The sequence below is a fragment of the Oryzias latipes genome, chromosome 13, assembly GCF_053564925.1.
Source record: "Oryzias latipes strain Hd-rR chromosome 13, Olatipes_Hd-rR_3.1".
Classification (NCBI taxonomy): Eukaryota; Metazoa; Chordata; class Actinopteri; order Beloniformes; family Adrianichthyidae; genus Oryzias; species Oryzias latipes.
The window spans coordinates 6,538,694-6,558,338 of record NC_136249.1 but is presented as its reverse complement, the minus strand read 5'-3'; the positions used below and the strand labels follow the sequence as shown (position 1 = coordinate 6,558,338).

General features: G+C 40.8%; 2 protein-coding genes across 5 annotated transcripts in view; one reads left to right on the top strand and one right to left on the bottom strand.

The window, feature by feature from the left end:
* The window catches only part of LOC101157148 (beta-galactosidase-1-like protein 2), a 44,086-nt gene extending 33,514 nt beyond the window's left edge, over positions 1-10,572 (bottom strand). The window contains exons 1-5 of one of the 4 annotated variants that reach the window (XM_078929474.1): positions 9,671-10,572; positions 9,371-9,556; positions 7,702-7,770; positions 7,321-7,416; positions 6,604-6,712 (exon numbers count right to left, since the gene is read on the bottom strand). In XM_078929474.1, the coding sequence (XP_078785600.1) occupies positions 6,604-6,712; positions 7,321-7,416; positions 7,702-7,770; positions 9,371-9,537 (441 nt within the window). In that variant the 5' untranslated portion in view covers positions 9,538-9,556; positions 9,671-10,572. Of the gene's footprint in view, positions 1-6,603; positions 6,713-7,320; positions 7,417-7,701; positions 7,771-9,370; positions 9,557-9,634 lie in introns of all 4 variants that reach the window. The other 3 variants (XM_078929473.1, XM_004075932.5, XM_011482948.4) reach the window with 3 other exon arrangements.
* A 1,202-nt stretch (positions 10,573-11,774) lies between these two features.
* LOC101157386 (beta-galactosidase-1-like protein 2) lies at positions 11,775-19,306 on the top strand. The gene is made up of 17 exons (XM_078930123.1): positions 11,775-12,436; positions 13,236-13,304; positions 13,395-13,490; positions 13,661-13,769; positions 13,847-13,939; positions 14,010-14,246; positions 14,442-14,526; positions 14,982-15,119; positions 15,219-15,299; positions 15,435-15,541; positions 15,868-16,014; positions 16,106-16,177; positions 17,854-17,932; positions 18,287-18,374; positions 18,624-18,738; positions 18,822-18,938; positions 19,046-19,306. Exons 1-17 carry the CDS (start codon positions 12,276-12,278, stop codon positions 19,154-19,156), a joined length of 1,905 nt encoding a protein of 634 aa, XP_078786249.1. The 5' UTR covers positions 11,775-12,275; the 3' UTR covers positions 19,157-19,306.
* Positions 19,307-19,645: the final 339 nt, after the last annotated feature.

The window sequence follows — 19,645 nt, the reverse complement described above, 5'->3', positions numbered from 1 at the left end:
CAATCTTATATTGAGATAAAAGACATTAACGATGCACACAGAGCTGATAATAGGCATTAAACAGTCATTATCTATATTTTTCACAGGGGTTTACAAAATGCATCTATAAAGACAAAACATTATGAGATACGGTTTTATATCTCGATGTTTTTTTTTCTTTATATGCGAGGAGGCTCATGTCACGTGAGTAAAAAGGAAGTGCTGTGAGACCGCTGTGCTACCAAATTAGCATCGCTCAGGTAAAACTAGCCTTTTTGCTTGATTATACGCCAACTTCAGAAAAATATTGTTACCGACTGTGACAGACAGAGCACACGTCTGTCACGATATGAGAGTTAAATAAAGTGGATTTGCTTCTGACAGCATCAGTGGGTGAACACACTGTACTGCTGTAAAGTTTCCAACAGGGGCCTGTTTCAGAAAGGAGGTTCAACCAACTCTGAGGTTGAACTTGAACTCTGAGTTGGTCAATCTAGAGATTAACAACTCTGAGTTTTCTGTTTCAGAGAAGCTGATCGGAGTTAGATCAATCAACTCTGAGTGGACTGATTCGGAGTTAAGCGTGCGCACCGCGACTATAAGAAGCCATTATCAATGGAGCGCAAATATTACGAGTCACCATGGCAACCGTGGAAAAAAAGAGGTCTGCTTATTTTTCGCCAGCTGAACTTGACGTGCTGCTGCAGAGTTACAGTGAATATGAGCACATATTCCAGAAGAAAAGCAACACCGCTGCATCTGCAAAACAGAGACAGTTAGCGTGGAAAACATAGCTGCTCAAGTTAATGCGCAAGTTTGCATTTAAATCATTGTTATAAAATATTTGCTGTAATAACTTTTTAAATAGCGTAAGGTGTGAAATAAAAAAATGGCGATATTTAGGTGTACTTTTGAAGTGTTATTCCTGGTGTAATTGCATGAAATGCTGCATAGTGTACAGAACCAATCGGGGGGGAATATTGCATTTAATGTCGGTAATGTTTAGAGGACTTTTTGTTAACCTTCCCCTCTTGCAAACGTTGGTCAGTTTAATATTAATACATTCAACTGTGTTTTTAAAAGTGAGCTTTGTCTACCCTTGTATTGATCAAGTGGTATAGGTTTATATGGGATTAAGAAAGTAAGCAGTTCTAGCAAATTGTGTTTCCAAAAAGTAATTGTTACATTAATCTAATTCAATGTCCCTGATTTCATTTTCATGTAGATGTAATCCTGCAGGAATTAAAAGAACATGGCAGCAGCTAAAAATGAAGTATAAAAACATAATTCAATCAGATAAAATGTGAGCATGTCATGGATGTAGGCTTTGTTGACAATATTTGACATATGAAACATCTACATAGCAATATCTAATGTTGTTTTCATTGTATATATGTAATTGACTGCAACGAAAAACGGTAACGCTCAAACAAAAACGTATGGGGAAATGACAAAAAAACGAGTCTTCTCAAAATCCTCGTACGAGGTAAATATAATTCTCTACGAATTAATGCAGCCTCCTCGTCTATTGGGTCCTCCAAAACAGGACAAGCCATTCTTGTCACTTGTCTCTGTGTGACGGAAATGTGGGCAATGAAGGTTAAAGCGAAAAATACCGCTTCGTCTTTAAAAAGGGGAGGGGACCGGCAGAAACCTTGAGTTTGGAGAATAAAACCTGCTCCCGACCAGGTTAGGTTCACAGCATAAGTAACCATGGACACTGACTCCGAGTATAACTTACCTCTCTTTCAGAAACGGGTTTGACTTACTCTATTTACTCTGGTTTAACAAACCTCCCATTCTGAAACGGAAAACACAGGGTTTCCCTGATTTCAGGGTTAACGCACTCAGAGTTTACACTTAACCTCCTTTCTGAAACAGGCCCCTGTTCTTGCAATTCACTTTGTTTATTTTCTGTTTTTGGTTGTTTTCAATGGTTTTTTTTGTTTACTTCCTGATTCCTTAGGGGCACTTCCTGTATCCGGGAGATCCAGTGGACCCGCCTATTGTTTAGGTTTCCTTTGACAGGCCTGTTTTAAATTCAGAATGATTTCTTTTTATTTTGCATTTTTGTTTAAAGACCGTTGTTAAATTGCAGACATTTTTGTTTATTTATGTTACATTTGTTACCAGGAAAATGCATGTAAATGTTATTTTGTTTCTTAGGGAATGTGTTTGATTTGATTGTTAATTGTGTTGGTTTGGTAAGGGGTGGAGCCAACCAACGATAGAAGAGGACCTCTTTTCAAGATGGAGGCCCCTTTTTTTGTTGTCTGGCTTCCATGCTGCTGTACTGTAGGCTGCTTCCCTACCAAAGCATTTTCAATGAGTGCATTTTCACCACATTTTTCTTGAAGACAACATAAAGATTGAGAGCACCTCGACTGTTTTGTGTGGACAGTAGTTTGTTCTTCTGACACAAACATTGAAATAATTGAGTCTGGAGGCTCTGGAAGATTACGAAGGTTACATTGACGAGGGATTCGAGCGGATAGTTACGGGGAAGAAGCAAGCGCGTATATTTGTATCAACCGCTTTTGTATTTGAGGCAAAGCTTTATTTATAATTATTATATGTATATGCATTCCTTGTTGGAACAGACGGAAAAAAGAAAAGAGAGGGGGAGAGAGAGTGGGATGCTAGAAACACACACACACCAACATTATGTACGTTCTGCTTTCATGACACTTTTTCCGGAACTTGCTAGCGATGTTTGGCAAAAACGCTTTTTTTTAATATGCACAAATGCACATCCACCTTTGCTGAGGTTGGGATGTTGTTTGTTTTCGTGGGCAAAACGCAGAAACGCTGCCGACTCTATGATGACGTCATGAAATGTGCGGCACCCACAAAGAGAGAAAGGTGGAAATCGAGCTGTCTTACTTGCATAACTAATATTTCATAGAAATAGTGTGCCAAAGGTAATTTATGATCATATGTATGGCTATAGTGTACTGTGAAAGGGTTAAGAAAAGCATGGTATAGGCCCTATAAACAATTATTTAGACTGTGGTCAGGTTCAGTACTAATTCTATTTTAAATGACAACTTTACTTGAGTAGATTTTCAGATTTTCACTGAGAATAGATGAAGGCTTGGCCGTTTTAATGTCATTATAGTAAAGGATGGATCATGTAGGCTAATCTAACCATCTCTCTAGTACAGATATCAAGTTGTACATGGTTAGAGAGACAAAACGAAGGTGTTTGTTTATCTGTTAGCCCTAAATCCTCTAAAGTGGGCTTCTCTTTTTTAGCCATCTCAAAACACACAGGTAGTCGAGAATCCACCCGTGTATTCTGTAGGACAAGTCAATTAGCTGACTTTGATAAGAGTGGAAGTTAAAATTGGGATTGATGGTGTGAAAGATGAAGGTCAAACAAGTACTGATAAAGTTCATTAGCTAGGAGCTATTCATTTCACAGAGCCAGCAAGTGTCTGATTGGAGATCAAGAGGGATTACCTGCTCAGTAAGAGCGCCATTCCTGAGGACAGAGGTTTAAAAAAATAGCCAAAGCTCTGAAGGGGTTTACAAAAAAAAAAGGTTAAAATCAAAAGGTAAAGCGTGACAAATATAGAGAAATCCCAGCACAAATGGACAAATCCTGATCTTTGTAGTGGGAATTTTCTTTTAAACCAGAAGCAACTGCAAGAATTTCCTGCAGTACGTGAGCTGTACGGATGATCCAGCTGTTTTTGGACCACCTTTCCCATAAGAAAACCAAAATCCAGTCCAAATATTCAAACGACTGCCAGAAGATGTTCTCGTCCCGATCATTATTTAGGGGATAATTTGATATCATGCGATACTGCTGGATTTCTAGAAGGTCAGAAACTGACAGTAAACAAATCAGTGGAGACAGATTAGAAATAAAAAATGAACAGAGTTAATTTCTGTTTTTATCTGCAGCCTCATAACAACTCAGACTCTGACAGAGCGTAACAAGCTCTTTTACCTTCAGGCAGACAGCTGCAGGGCTCCAGACTGCGACCATTTGGTCGCATTTTGCGACCAAAATTTGTGAGTGTGCGACTAAATTTTACATCCAGTCGCACATTCGCGACCAGTAAATTTGCCTGCCCTACCCTACGGATTTTTTTATACATTAAACTTGGAAGGGACACGTCAATGATCAATGAAATAATCAATGATACGCGAGCGCACACGCACGCAGGCAGACACACACGCTCGCGCACATACTCATGAAACGCGAGCACACACTCGCGTGATGCCCGTCTGTGAGGCGGCCACTGCGTGTGAGAATAAAGGGAAAGCCACTTTAAGTGGCTAAAATGCGTGGAGGGGGAGGGGCCTATAGACAATAGAGCGCGCGTAAACATCTGTGTGAAGGAAACGGAGACGAATATCATCACAACCTGATATGTGCGTCTGAGCTATGAGTAAGTGAACTATTGATTCGACTCGCGGCCCGCGGGCTATTTGCGGTCTCCAAGATAATATTTTGCGGCCCCCACCTTAATATGAAAGTTTAATGTTACTGCAGGCCGCCAGTTTTAATGAATGACACTTTTTCATCGTCGTGCACGGAGATGACCAACCAATCACAGTGGAGTAAATTACTCTTGGGGGCGGGACAATGACAGGGCTTGAAAGCAGGAAACCTGACAGCCCCCTCCCCGGACCACATTAAGGAGTTCCTTACTTTCCTTTAGAACGTATCTATTCGCTCGTAATTTTCTACATACATGCAGTCCGTGCTGAACTTTTCTCTGGGTCACACAGACCCGGAGGAAGGTTAAGTTTTGGTTACGGTTACTGCGGCGCATCAAACGGTTATGCACGGCTGTGTTACGACAGCACACCGCTCCCGTCCCGCGGGAGTCGGGTCAGCTGAGGAGAATAAATGTCCCACACCTACATGCGTGACAGCTAACGGGGCTTGAACTTTAAACACGCTCGAGCAAAAACAACATTAGTTTTAGACACACTGAAAATACGTGGGGAAAATGCAACGATAGACGTGCTTGACATGAACTGGCACCTCGCCTGGATTGTTGGGGACACCAGGCCGGGGGGGGGGGGGGGGGCTGTGAGATGAAGGCGAATCTGCAGCAAGACTGAAGGAGGATAGGAAGTTGGAGTTGTCCTTAACATTCAATTTAGTTTTAATATTCCTCTCCCCCTTTTAATGTTTTGTGATGTATGTAGCCTTTTTTTAATGAATTGGTATTTTAAATTATTTCAATTAATCACTCAACTACACAAACCATCAGGACACATGTCCCATAATGCATTGTTTTGTAGTCTGTAGGGCAGCTTTCAGTCAGTTCAGTTTTCAGCTGTGTCCGGGTAGGTTTGCCCCTTGCTCCCACCCCTTTCTCGCGATATTTTTGTGATGATTGACAGGTGATGTTGGAGCAAAAACAAAAATATATGTCACACACCAGGTGATCTGCGCAGCGTTGAGTTCACCTGGGTGATCTCAAACACGCTTATTGTGCATCTTGGCTGCACCTATTTGGTGTCACAAAGATACATTTCCATCCGTTTTCTTTACTTATTTGTACTGTCATGACAGCGATGCTTTTTTCAGTTTACCTTCTTGTTGCATCTTCAAAAGAGCAGAATAAAATGTGACACTGAATTTGAAACAACACATTGTAATTTCTGCATCTATTATTAAAGTATTTATTAGTAATACAGTGGAAATTTGTAGATTTGGTTAGCATGTTGATTTACGGTATGCGCCCCTAAATTTTCTGGTTGTGCCCCTAAAATTTTCAGTTAGGGGCCACTGTGCTCCTAGTGAAAAAAGTTAGTCTGGAGCCCTGAGCTGCCATTACCACTACTGCTCAGTGGCGGCTACTGGTCTGTCAGAGAGGGGAAGCTCATTTTCGGCCTACATCATAAAATGGTCTATTTATTTAAAAGTAAAAAATCAAGCTATTTCGCCAAGCAAACATTAAAGAAATAGGTTGCAGCAGTTTTTATTTCGACTGAACTTGAGAAATCCACGATGGGACTGAGCGTGAATCGCTTCAGTGATTCCTTATAGTACAGAAACGCTGTCAGTCTTTCGACAGACCCTCCAATCATCACGCAGAAGCTCGGAGTCCGGGCCAGCCCACTCCCCACTGACCCCCAGAGACTGAGCGTCTGTGGGCGGGACATAATCGCAGCGTTTATCCAATGACCGTCTAGTTTTGAAGCGCTGAAAAAAAAACGTTCAAAGCGGCCCCATTGAAGTCAATGGACGCTGGGCTTCAATGGGGAAATGCACTGTGACGCTGCAGGAATGTATGAGACGGAAATCGGGTCAGCCGACCTGCTGTATGTAACTGATTCTGAATGAACTCGTCCTTGAGATGAACGTTTTCTAACGTATTTTTAGTCGATAAAATGTTAATACAATAGCACATATTTGACCATTAATTTTATGACATTATAATGGAAGCCGACCTTCCCTTCCAGTCTTAAAGAAATCACCACTGCTACTGCTGGTGAAAACCAGTTTTACAGCCAGTTCTCAATACCACACAGAGTTTTCTCCTCATCCATAACATGAGGAGTCTTCCCCTAAAAGGGCATTTAAAAGTTTTTAAAGACCCACTCAGATCAGTGGTTCTTTACCTTTCTTTCAGGTCTGACTAGCATGAGGAGTACCTGATATGGAGCCACTTTCTTAATGAGGTGATCAAAGTAGGAGTCGACTGCAGCTGTGAATCCTGGGTAGGTTGTTCTCAACCTCATGTTCTGGTCTCGCAGAAGCCAACTAAAAAAAAAAGAAGAAAAAAAAATACAAAACAGGTTTGTGCTGCTTGTAAAAAACAAAAACAAACATGGCTCTAAGCATGATTTCAGTTTCAGCCCTGAAGTCACGTTTCACTTCTCTGTATCAACACTTCATTTGGATAATTAATCAAATAAACACAGCCTGAGCGTGCACCCAGGAGAGCAGGACAAATCCAGAAGTACCTGTGAGGAGTCTTTTCCTGCCAAAAGTAACTCTTTATCAGATTCAATTTATCAGCAATTACAAAAGCAAACAAATTCTTCCTTAACGCGACACGGCCCGTCAGCCTCGATTACTGCCGTCACCTCCAGGCTTTAACCCCTTTTGTCAGAATAAGTGAAGATGTTCACGTAAATGATGGATGTTTTAAGGACTTCATGAGAACAAATTTCACTTTTTTTCACCTGGATTTAACCAAAAAAAAATACAAAAAAACAAAACAAAAAAAACAGCCAACAGAATATTTGTCTGAAAAAACGTTTCTTCTACCAAACTAAAACCCCTGTTGTATATCAATGTATCCTGCAATAATGCATATGAATGCAACTCTAAAATGTAATGCTTTGAAATCTTTTTTTTTTCATTACCTGGGGAGTCCACCTAAATCCCATTCAGCACAGATGTACGGTCCTGGACGCAGAATCACCCAAATACCCAAGCTGGCTGCAAGGCCAAGGTAGGCTCTAGAGGCCGAAAACATGAAAAAAGAAATAATCAAAGATCTCCTTCATAACAGCCGTTGCTTTAAAAAGGCAAAAACAGCAAACATAAAGCAATGACAAACCATCTTCAACTGACCAATACAACTAAAAAGCCTTTGGACACCATTAAAAATTCTACTAAAAAACTGAAGGTGCATCTGGTCAGCAGGATTCCTCCCTCAAGAAGCTCATTTGCAGCACAGCAGTGCCCTCCTCAGGACAAACTTTGCGCTCCAGTGAAACTTGTGGTGTTCCTTCTGTTCTTACTCTAAGTCGAGCTCCCCCTCGAAGTCAAACACCCCTCGCTCCGGCTCGTGCAGGTTCCATGGCACGTAACTGAAAACAAGAAAGCTGCAGGTTCATTTCTGTGCCGTCAATATTTTACCCGCTTTTAAATTCAAACATTTTTATTGCAATAAACATGAAAAATGTACCAAAAAAATCCTTAAAATGTAAAAAACTCTCTTCTGTTTTGCTTTAAAAAGAAAATAAATGCTAAAAATCAGATGTGTAGCTAACAGAGGAGCCCTTCTTTATCGGGGTAGATCCAGGGCATTGTAATCAATTAGCTTTAAGAAATGCACTAAGGACACCCTTTAATCTAGAAAAAGGCCATTACTTTTGTTTTTTATTTGATCAGTTTAATTCTCCCCCTTTTTTTTACTTTTAATGCTACATTTAGATCAAGTATCTGGTCTGCATACTGGGATGGCTGACACAGATGCTGCCAAATGCCTTAAGAGACCCTCTCTGATCATCTTTTCATCCATTTTTAAAGCTGTCTTTTAATTATAATTGTGTTCTTTATAGCTAAACTCCAAAAGTCTGTGTCGTTTTCTGGGACATAGTTTCTGCAGAGCGGCAGGAGTTCATCAGAAATTTGCCTCCGAGTTGTGGTGAAATGTAGCAACCCTGTCCTCCATTTCTGCCACCCATAACTGAGAGCTTTCTGTTTACACGCGCTCATACTGGCTTACAGCCCCTCACTGCCCCAATCTGATATTACTGGTGCAACTACAACGGCAATCAATATTGGAGCCGTCCAGCCGTAAAGTTCTGGGCCAGGTGTCAGCTCAGACGGGGAAAACGAAGACTTCAAGGATCTATTCGTTGGCATCAGAATGGAGCGGAGCATATATTCTACGTTACAAATACGATCTTTTCCAAACGAGGATTTTTCGTCTGCTTCTGATTCACAATTATTTAAATAAAAGAAATACTCAGAAATGCAATTTTAAGATTAATGCTCCTAACATCAGAAAAATGTTAAAAACACCAAAAACACCATTTTCGTCAGAGTGGGTCTTTAAACATCGAAGACTACAAACTGATGCAAGCTGGGATATTTTCCCTACCTGCACTTTGTGACATAAAAACCAGTCGTTTTAGTACGGCACCATCATTCTTGATCTGTCCTATCAGCCCTATAAGTCACCTATTAAGGAGGATGTACATGAGTAGTTCTCAGTCTTTGTTAACCCAGCACTGGGACGATTGAGGTGCACCATTAAAGGCACGGCCTGTGAATCATTTGCAGACAATATTGATGGTTTTTATTGCTTTACAACTTTTCCTTGTCGGGCTTTTCGCTGCACTCCAGCATCAACAAGAAGAAATGTTCCAATACTTCAATACTTGTTTGGTGCACAGAGTCGGTGGGTTTCTGACATGAATACTAAATAATTATTATGTTCCATATAAGGTAATAGTTTGTTTTTCATGGAAAAAAAAGAAGAGGTTAAATCCTACTGGTGAAACGTGGTAATATGTACATGATAATTCATTCCTGTTGTTTAGGTTTAAGTTTACAGCTAAACCTTTTTACGTATATCTGAATTCCCACCACAGCGTGTGCAGGTGGGAAGCCAGTTGTGCTGTAATCAGCACAGATACTTGATAACTTCCAGCCACGGCCTAAGCGCCTCAGAGGACCTACGTTGTGAGAGTGTTGAGGCCACAGGCCTTCAGCTTCAGCAGGCGGTCCTCCCAGTAGGCTTTGGGGACGCGGAAGTAATGGATGGAGCCTCCAAGGATGAGGAAGGGTTTTCTCTCCAAGGTGAAGTTAGACGAGTCGGCCTTCAGTCCTTCAATGACTTGATGCATTTTTACTTCGGGCTGGTTCCTGAGAAGCAGAAATAAATCAAACTGCATTCAAAAAAACGGTGGATGCAAATAGACTCCAACCTACTAAATGACATACTGGTTTTCCATGAAATAATCTGAAAGCAGCTTGCACCTGCTGAGAAACCTCTTTCACACAATCACAGGAAGGTCTGGGGTTATCACTGCATGAGTATTAATCATAGCAGGAAAGCCACGCCCACATTTTGATTACAGATTTTACGTAGATTTCCAGCTGAATTGCTCTCCTTCCTCCTGGGTCTGACCATCACTGTGCGCTTTCTTGCGCAAACTGTCCGTCTGCAGAATGCCGGCGGTAACCGGATCCGTCTGGGACGCCGGCGCATGAGGGTGCCCCGTCCCACGAGCGTCTGTTTAGTCACCATGAAGGTTGGGTGAAGGTTCACGGACTGAACCAAGAAATTGTCCAAAAAACCACAAACTCGCAGCTAACATTTCACGCGTAAATGGGCGGAGCTCCGTTTCCGTCCATTCGTGGCTTTGCGCGCACACTAAAACTTTGAGCGCGCTCGGGCGGCTGGCTTACCTTCTCAGATGATAAACTATTATTACCAGGGCGGCGATGCAAAGCAGGGAAAAGTATCGCTGTTTCAGGGAGAGTCGAACACAAAACGCGGAGTTTTCCATCGGAACCAACCGCCGCCGTCAACCCCTCCTTACAGCTTTGTGCTCCGGCGAGGCGAAACGCATGCTGCTGTTTTCCCTTTTTATTTCCTGAGCGTTTGTTCGGGACGCAACAAGCACCAGCAGTGGACGATCCTGTCGCACAACTTCATGCTGTTGCGCAAAAACAGAAAACGAGTCTAACATGTAACGCAAACGACCTAAACCAGCACGACAGAAGGGCTTCTCCTTCCGGGAGCCAGCCGTCGAATCAACAAAAACGTTGACAGAAATGGCTTTCACCTCATCCTATCAGCTGTTCTGCTTGTGGGGCTTTTATTTTCTGGGGTTATAAAGGTCATAATTCAAATCGACACGCGGCAATCGTGGTCTGAGTCAAGGGACCGTCACAAAATTACACTTTCACTAAAAAAAAAAATGTTTTTTTGACTGTTTCCACATTATTAGTACAACGGAGTGTTAGCGCCACCCACAAAATAGTAATCACAAACAATTCCATATATTTTCAAAATAATATACATGTTTTCATGGACAACACACGTGGTTGCGGTCCTTTAATTCTTTCAAACGTGTGTGGAAAGGTTATCTCACACAGCTGCGTGTTTTATTGCCTGATGAACTGTGTCCTGTGTTAAAAGATAGCAGACAGAGCTTTAGTGCAGAGATACAAGGACTTGGGGTTTTTTCCCTTTTAAAAAAAAGGATAATTCTTTTTTTTTCCACTAAGTCGCTCTTTCTTGGAACTCTTATGGACATACTGGGCATGTGACCCGTTCAGGAGTGCACAAAACACACATTTGGCTTCTTCTTTTTCTACTGTTTACTAGCGCATATCCGCCATCTACAGTTGGACTGGGTGCCAAATGTCGAAGCGGTGCAAATCCTTTGAATCTTGCCCCAGGCTTTTTTCTTCACAGTTCTATTCTGATACATGAAAGACGTGATGTCATAGACAAACCGCAATTAGTCATTTCTCCTCCATAGTCAATTTTCAAACGACTGACACTCCAGTGAGTTTAAAAGGCACTCCATCTGTACAGCGCTACCAAATCCAGGTCCCTGATTGGTCAAAGTTCAACTGTGATCTAATCTTGCATAGCTATGGGACTTTTGAATGGAGTAACCTGAAACATACATTTTCACTGGAAGGGGTCACTTGAACGCTGGTTGCCGGTAGAATAGAATAGAATAGAATAGAACAGAATAAAATGCTTTACTGTCATTATAGAAGTAGCATGACGAAATGTAAAGTCAGCCATCATGCATTAGGAATCACAATAATAAAAGCAATACATAATCAGTATGAAAATGTGTTCAAATGTCATGGCGTTTGGAATGCTTCATTAAGGAGCCTGATGGTCCATGGGTACCAACAGTTTGTGAGTCTGTTGGTCCTGACTTTGTGGGGTGCATATTTCCTCCCTGATGCCGGCAGTTTGAATAAGTGTGAAGACGTCTATCATTACTTTCTTGTCTCTTCTGAGGTAGTGTGAGCTGGCGATGTTCTCCAGGGGGAGCAGAGGGCGACTGATGATCTTTCCAGCTGTCCCGTCGTCCTCTGCGGGACCTTCTTGTCCGAAGCCGAGCTAGCAGCAAACCAAACACTCACACAGTCCATCAGCACTGGTTCAGTGATGGCTAATCTGAAACATTGTAATATCATAGGGTTTTTTTCCAGCCTAGAGTGTGAAACAGGGATAGAAAAAGACAGTGAGACAAAGAGAGAAAGAAAGCGAGCGTGCGTTACTACCATTGTTCTGAAACGACAATGGTTTCCCTTATCTGTAGCGTTTGAGGCCTCCCAGCACCATCTGCCTACAGAAGGTTCTTTGGTAAGCACCACGGCACAGCAATAACAGCCTTTTTGATGCTATTTGGATTATATTTTCTTATATTTGGAATAGTCCGGTAAAGATTTGGTAAAGTTTTTCTAGTGTCAACCTTTTTTCAGGAGCACATGGTTTAAATTTGTGTACTGTTGTATATCTTTGTTAGGACAGGCTGCCATTATTTTATTAGAAGATGTTGTTTCACTCCCCTTTCCGCCTGCCAGATTGCCTTTTAAAGCTTTGGCGATGAGTCGTCGGGGTTTAAGAGCAGACTCGACTCAGTTCACATTGGAAGGAAAGCCTTTTCGGATCCTGGGAGGCTCTGTGCATTATTTCCGTGTCCCAAGACCCTACTGGAGGGACCGTCTGCTGCAGATGAAGGCCTGTGGCCTCAACACTCTTACAACGTAAGCCGTTCTATCACATGTATGTATTCATATGTTTACGTTTAGTTTTGAATGTAGGAACGAGTAAGAGAAAAATCCGTAAAGACCGGCTCTGATGAAAATTGTGTTTTGGGTGTTTTTAACATGTACCTATTGCATTTTTCTGATGATGAAGAACATGTATAAACATTGTTTAGCTAAAATTTGGATTTCTGAGTATTTCTTTATTTAAATTGTTGTGAATCAGGGGAAGATGAAAAATGCAGTTGGAAAAGATTGTGTTTGTTGCGTACAAAATACACTGAGCAGGCCACAAGCTCCCTGCTCCGCTCTATGCTGATACCTCCACTTGCAAACAAATAGATCCATGAACGTCTTTGTTTTCCTCGTCTGAGCTGGAATCTGGATCAAATCTGTACGACTGGATAGCTCCAATACTGCTCACCAGTTTTGTTTCACCCATGATTTTAGGTTGGAGGTGTGAAGCAAGCAAGAGAGAGCGTAAACAGATGGATGATGGGAATGAGGGGCAGGGTTGCTATGCACCAACAGTCCTGTTCACAACTCAGAGCCAAACGTCCAACGAACTATTGCCACTCAGGACAAAACTATGTCCAAGAAAATGATACAAGTTTTTAGATATGGGCTGAAAACATCATAATCATAATTAAAAGACTACTGGGAACGCTTTTAACAACAGATCACAAGAGTGATTAAAGTGGGACGTTAACTGAAAAGTAGCTCTTGACTAGCAACCCATGAGCAGATAAAGATTTTTGTACTTCAGGTTTACACAATACTTTCATTGTCATTTTCACAGATATGTACCATGGAACCTGCATGAACCTGAGAGAGGAACCTTTCATTTTCATGATCAGCTTGACCTAAAGTATAAGGAACTCTTTCTGTTTTATCAAATTGAAAGAAGAAAACAAAAGATTTGACTAACAAACACAGACCGTCTCTGGGTCTGGTTTAGGTCTTACATCCGTTTGGCAGCAGAGATGGGACTGTGGGTCATCTTGCGCCCTGGGCCTTACATCTGTGCTGAATGGGACTTAGGAGGCTTACCGAGGTGACATCATTTGTCTGTTTCATCAAGGTTTTTAGTTATTTTTTGTTGCTTTCTGCTGCTGTTGTTTTATTGTTTTGTCCTTTTGTGCATGAACTGTTTCTCTCACAGCTTCAGTGAAGGCTATTATTGAGAGTAATGGAACAGCCAGTTAACCTTTTCACGTTTTCCAGCTGGTTGTTACAGGACAAAGACATGCAGTTGAGGACAACATATCCTGGCTTTGTAAATGCAGTCAACCTGTACTTTGACAAGCTCATCCCTACCGTCAAACCTCTGATGGTAAATCCAGATCCCTTTTTGATTTTTCCTTTGAAAAAAGCTGCTGATCATTTCAGTGAATGGGTTTTATTTCTTAGTTTGAAGAAGGAGGCCCGATCATTGCTGTACAAGTCGAGAACGAGTATGGATCCTACGCTAAAGATGAGGAATATATGCCTTTTATTAGGAATGTGAGTTCACCGATGATTTTCAATAATGCATTTGACTGCATTTTATTCATTGAGTACCATTTTGTTTTAGTGTCTTCAGTCCAGAGGAGTCAATGAGCTTCTTATGACTTCCGACAACTGGGAGGGCCTAAAATATGGAGGGGTGGCAGGAGGTAAACAAGTGACTCCAGACAACATCTTACATTTTATTCTAAGCCCTCTTCTGATGTTTGAGATTCTGATATTTTCAGCTCTAAAAACGATCAATTTCCAGCGGCTGTCAGTTGGAGCTATCCAACACTTGGCTGACATGCAGGAAAGTGGAGTTTGATTCTCACTTTGGCTTTGGCTTTTTTACATGATGTCTGAAAAGGCAGTTTGTTTCTCTTTGTACGCCTATTATTAAAAAAAAAAAAATTGAGTCCTACTTTGCAGCCTGCTTTGGCCTCATCACCAAGACTACAAACTTTAGTCAGTCAGTTTTGTAATGAGTTGTGTTTGATTGTAAATGTATACCATGTAGCCACAGAAACCTCTCTTGGTGATGGAGTACTGGTCTGGGTGGTTTGACGTCTGGGGAGAGCATCATCATGTATTCCATGCAGAAGGTTTGAATTACCATCAATAATCTTTAGGGTGTTAGCAATTATCTTCTCTGTCCTTATTTATGTTGCCTTCTTTGCATGTTTTCCTGCAAACTGATAACGTTAATTCTCCAATGGAATGAGGACCATTTCAATGATCTGTTGCAAAATTGTCTACAGGGGGGGCTAACTGCTCCCCCAGCTAAAAGAGACCCCCACACACACTTGATCTCTAATTTTTGAGTCAATATTATCATAATGTAGCCAAAATCTGTGTTGTTTCTGTGGTAGGGCAAGATGAAATTCTCATTTTTGGAAAATTCTTTAATAATATCTAATGAATAATAATACTTTTTGAAATATGTTTTTTTTTTCCTTTTATTTGTAAAGGCTTTCAACTCTGCTATCCCCATCCTGCCCCCCCCCCCCCATATAAAATGTTCTAGCTCTGATCAGTAACGTTTGTTGCCCCCAAACAGATATGCTCGCCGTGGTATCTGAGCTCCTGTCCAGAGGCGTTTCCATTAACCTGTACATGTTCCACGGCGGAACAAACTTTGGGTTCATGAATGGAGCCTTGGATTTTGGCACCTACAAACCTCAAGTCACAAGTTATGGTGGGATAAAAAAAACCTCTTAAAGTAGCTATGGATGCAAAAGGAAGAGTTTTGATGATCTGTTCTATTGGTTCTCAACTACAAACCCTATCCTGGCAGATTACGATGCTCCCCTTTCTGAAGCTGGAGACTGCACCATGAAATGCCAACTACTGCGGAATTTATTCAGCCAGTATCACTGTAAGGCTTAAAATTGTTTGGATTATATTTCATTTTTCATGTAAAGTGATGCACATGTTGATGTATGTTGTCTATCTTCTGTGTTTCGGCTTCTGAGTAGCCTAAACAGAATGATTTTGTTGACTTGTGTTCCAGCTGAGCCTCTCCCTCAAGTGCCCTCCCCTCAAGAGAGAAGAGCCTATGAACCTGTTGTAATGCAGCAGCACCTATCCCTGTGGGACAGCTTGCACTTCACAGACAAGGCAAGCTGCAGATGGAAAGCACTGGTCCAGTGCCACAGCTACATGTGAAAGTTAGAAAACAGAAAACGCTGCATTCAAACCCAACACAAACAATAACAGTATGGCTCTTCTGATACAAGATCTAAGGTAGAGCCTCTTGTTTTTAGCACATGTATTCCTTAAGGAGCCATGTGCAAATAGTCAATACAAGATCTACAAACTTATACCAACCTTGAAACACAAAACTTTTGCGATGACTTTCAAATTATCTTGGTTTATTAGTGTTACCAATGCATGTTTTATTAATTTATGTCATCAAATTGTTCATGTGATTCTCATTTGTGTAGCCACACAGGTCAGAGAAGGCGCTGAACATGGAAAATCTACCAGTCAACAACAACAATGGGCAGTCATATGGCTATACTCTTTATGAAACCACCGTCACCAGTGGAGGAGCCCTGAACTCCATGAACAACATCAGAGACCGAGCATTGGTGACGTCCGTCAGAGGGACTTATAGAAAGACCCCCATGCTTTGTGGGCTTCATGCTTATGGTTATCTGTTGGGACTCTCATGTGATTCAGGTTTTTGTGGAGAGAGAATATGTTGGATGTTTGGACTACAAGACTCAGAAGGTCACTCTCCCTGAAGCCAAGGTATTCCTTTGTTCAAATCTTATTTTATTCCATTGTTATGATAGAGAAGTGCATCAGCATTCATTATTCTTGATGTTAATTGAAAAAAAGAATTTTCAGGACTATGAGTTGCTGCAGAGTACAAAGATACACGTATTTTGGGCTTCCGTGTTGAAATCTCTCATGTTCACCCTTCGCTACGCAAGTTTCTACAACAATTTTGTACTCTATGTACAAAACATGCAGCCTTTGAACACGTATTGAAAGTAAAATCAGGTGGAACTTTGACCAATCGGGGAATCGAGATGGCGTTCCCTTTAATTCATGGAAGAGCCAAGTGTTTGAAAATTGATGATGGAGGAGAAATTAATAACTGCGGGTTTTGCCCGGCAGGAATATATGACAGCGAGTCTTAAATACTTTGGAAAGGAGCTGTGAAAGAAACTCATTGATTTCTATTAAAAGTGTATTCAGGCTAGAAAAGTTCGCTGGTCTGGTCTGCTTAATTTGGTCTGGATCATGTCCTGAACCTTGACTTTTCAGTCTGCTTTCTACCGGACATTTCTGATTCTGATTGTGAACAAAACCATGTGACTACACTATAAACAAATATTCAGGATAAAGAACACGCTAACACTAAGCTCTGTATGTCATAGAAAATCACTAAATTTGTTGAATTCTTCCTTGTTTGTGTTGCTTTGGAACAATTCCGAAAAAGCTTGGCGTAAGACTGAGCGGCGCTTCTTCTTCTGTGTTGCTGTCAGAAGCAAATTCTGATACAGCTACAGCGCCCTCTATTGGTTCGTGTATATATATGAACCCTTGACAGCCCTCTCTCTTTCACTGCCCATATCAATAACATCCCCGCTCCGCTTGCTTCCATCGTCTCTCACTCCTCACTCCACAGCTGTCCTGGTCCACAGTCTCACCACGTCCCGTATATGGACTACTGTAACTCCCTTCTTTCTAGACTTCCTCAAAAAAACCTCTGTAAGCTTCAGCTGGTTCAAAACTCAGCTGCTGGAATAATAACCCAAACCTCCGCCATTCACCATGTTACAGCCGTCTAACAGCAGCTTCATTGGTCACCAGTACCTCACCGAATCACTTAAAAAAATCCTCATTTGAACCTTCAAACCCTCCACAACCTCCCCCCACGTATCTTTCAGAGCTCCTGACTGTTGCTCCTCCCACTCGCCCCCTCAGATCCTTTTCCTCCGTTCGACTGGCTGCCCCACGATCACGTCTCTTTTCCCCGGGGGGCAGAGTATTCAGCAGCTCTGCCCCCCGGGAAACGGACTAACTTTCTCAGTTCTCCTAACATCTCAAAATTTCCCTTTTTCATCGTTCATTCAGTACATGACATTTAAACGACTGCTTTAACTGTTGACCTTGAGTGTCAAGAAAAGGGCCAAATAAAAAAATGTATTATTATTTTTATCATTATAAATTTGTTTTTATAGTCACATGCTAGTCACACAGGTTGTACGCCGGACCAAACTATGCAATCAACGCAACTTATACTCAGATTGGTCATCCACATATTAAAATGTCTAAAATTAATAATTACTCCTAAATAATTTTGTATACAGTAGTTGACTGTTGTTCAAAGTATGTTTTGCTATGGTATTTAATCTTTACAACAACACTCCTAGCCTTTTAGAGTCGCCTCTCAGCACATTATTTTGGTTTCTAAGGGAGAACGGATGTTAAGCTTTCTTGTGGAGAACTGCGGTCGGGTGAATTATGGCAAAGCTCTCAACGACCAACGCAAAGGTATTTTATGTGTATTTATTATTTATTAATACCTGAAAATGTTAACAGCCATTGTACAATCTAAAATCTTTTTTTTCTGAATTATTCACAGCTAAATGTGTAATATAGTTGTAAAAAAAAGATTTTATATTTTGATTAGAGCGAGTATTGAGCTCATTCATTTTATCAAACTTATTGTCTTTAAAGTATTTTACTGCACAGAGAAAGTTTGCTTTCTTCTTTTAACCTTTTATTTTTTGCAATGCACAGAAGGTGAGACGACCCTTTACTGGTTTCCATGGATGTGGTTTGCTCTTTCCCTCGGTCTGTATTGTCTGTTGTAACCAGGTTGTAACCCTGTCATGTGAATTTCAGGTATCGTGGGAGACATTGTTTTGAATCACTCCCCCCTGAGAGGGTTCAACATCTTCTGTTTAGATATGAAGCCACGTTTCATAAATAGGTAATCCTCAATGTGTCAAAATTTCACATAATTTATGGACGACATCAACAGACTTTCAATGATACAATGGAAATTTTGTATGAAATGAAAAACAGTATCAATTTTAAAATGTGTGTTTTATTTATTAAGTTGATGGATAAGCTGGATAATCACTAGTGATTATGCACCCAGTATTGATCAATGAATGTAGCCTAAAAACAATTTCAGAACAAATCACAACAATAAAAATAGATACGTTTCCTGTTTTAGATTAACGCACACAGCTCAGTGGAAGACTGACTTCAGATCACTTGCTGTCCCAGGATTTCTTCAAGCCAGGCTCAATGTGGACGGCTCACCAAGAGACACCTTCATCCAAATGACTGTAAATAAAGCTGTCGGATTATTTGTGTGGTCAATTGTGCCTTTTTATGCTAGTTTAGGGATTTTAACAGTGTTTGTTCACAGGGTTGGGGTAAAGGTGTTGTATTCGTTAATGGACAGAATCTCGGCCGTTACTGGTTTATTGGTCCTCAACGTTTCCTTTACCTCCCTGGACACTGGCTCAGGAGCGGAGAGAATCAGGTTACACGATCTATAAAAACTATACTGGTTTTAGTATTGTCTCCCTGTACAATTTGACTTTTAATTGTCTGTTTTTTTGTGTGTTTTTTTTTTTTTTTTGGTTTCAGATTATTCTTTTCGAGGAGCAAAGAACCAATGGGGAAGTAGTTTTTACTGAGAATGCAGATCATGGAAAGACTATCGATGTTTATAAACTGCCCTTCTGCACACTGCTGTAAAAATGTGTTCAAACCACACAGCTTTAAGCTGTTTGTGTGCACATGTAACATTCGGTGGACTTTTTTTTTGCTCTTCTAATTTGCCCAATTGTTTTAGGAATTAACTTTTAAATGTTGCAAAATCACAACTTCTTTCAAAATAATGAGATATTCTAATTTTTGTTAGTTAGTTAGTTAGTTAGTTAGTTAGTTAGTTAGTTAGTTAGTTAGTTAGTTAGTTAGTTAGTTAGTTAGTTAGTTAGATAAAGTTACAGGCGTTGCTAGACACCTCAGCTTCCTGTTGGACGAAGCGCCTGTCATCTAAATATGGACCGTGGATGACCACAGCGGAAAACCTGAACATCCTTTCACAATAAACAAATAAAAGTTGAAAAACTGTTTATAGTTGTGAAATTCGTCATTTTAAATGAAAGAAAAATGACATAGTTAACTATAGTTCTGAAAAACAAATACTATTACTTTGTGTTTCTAACTGCACTGCACGCGTAT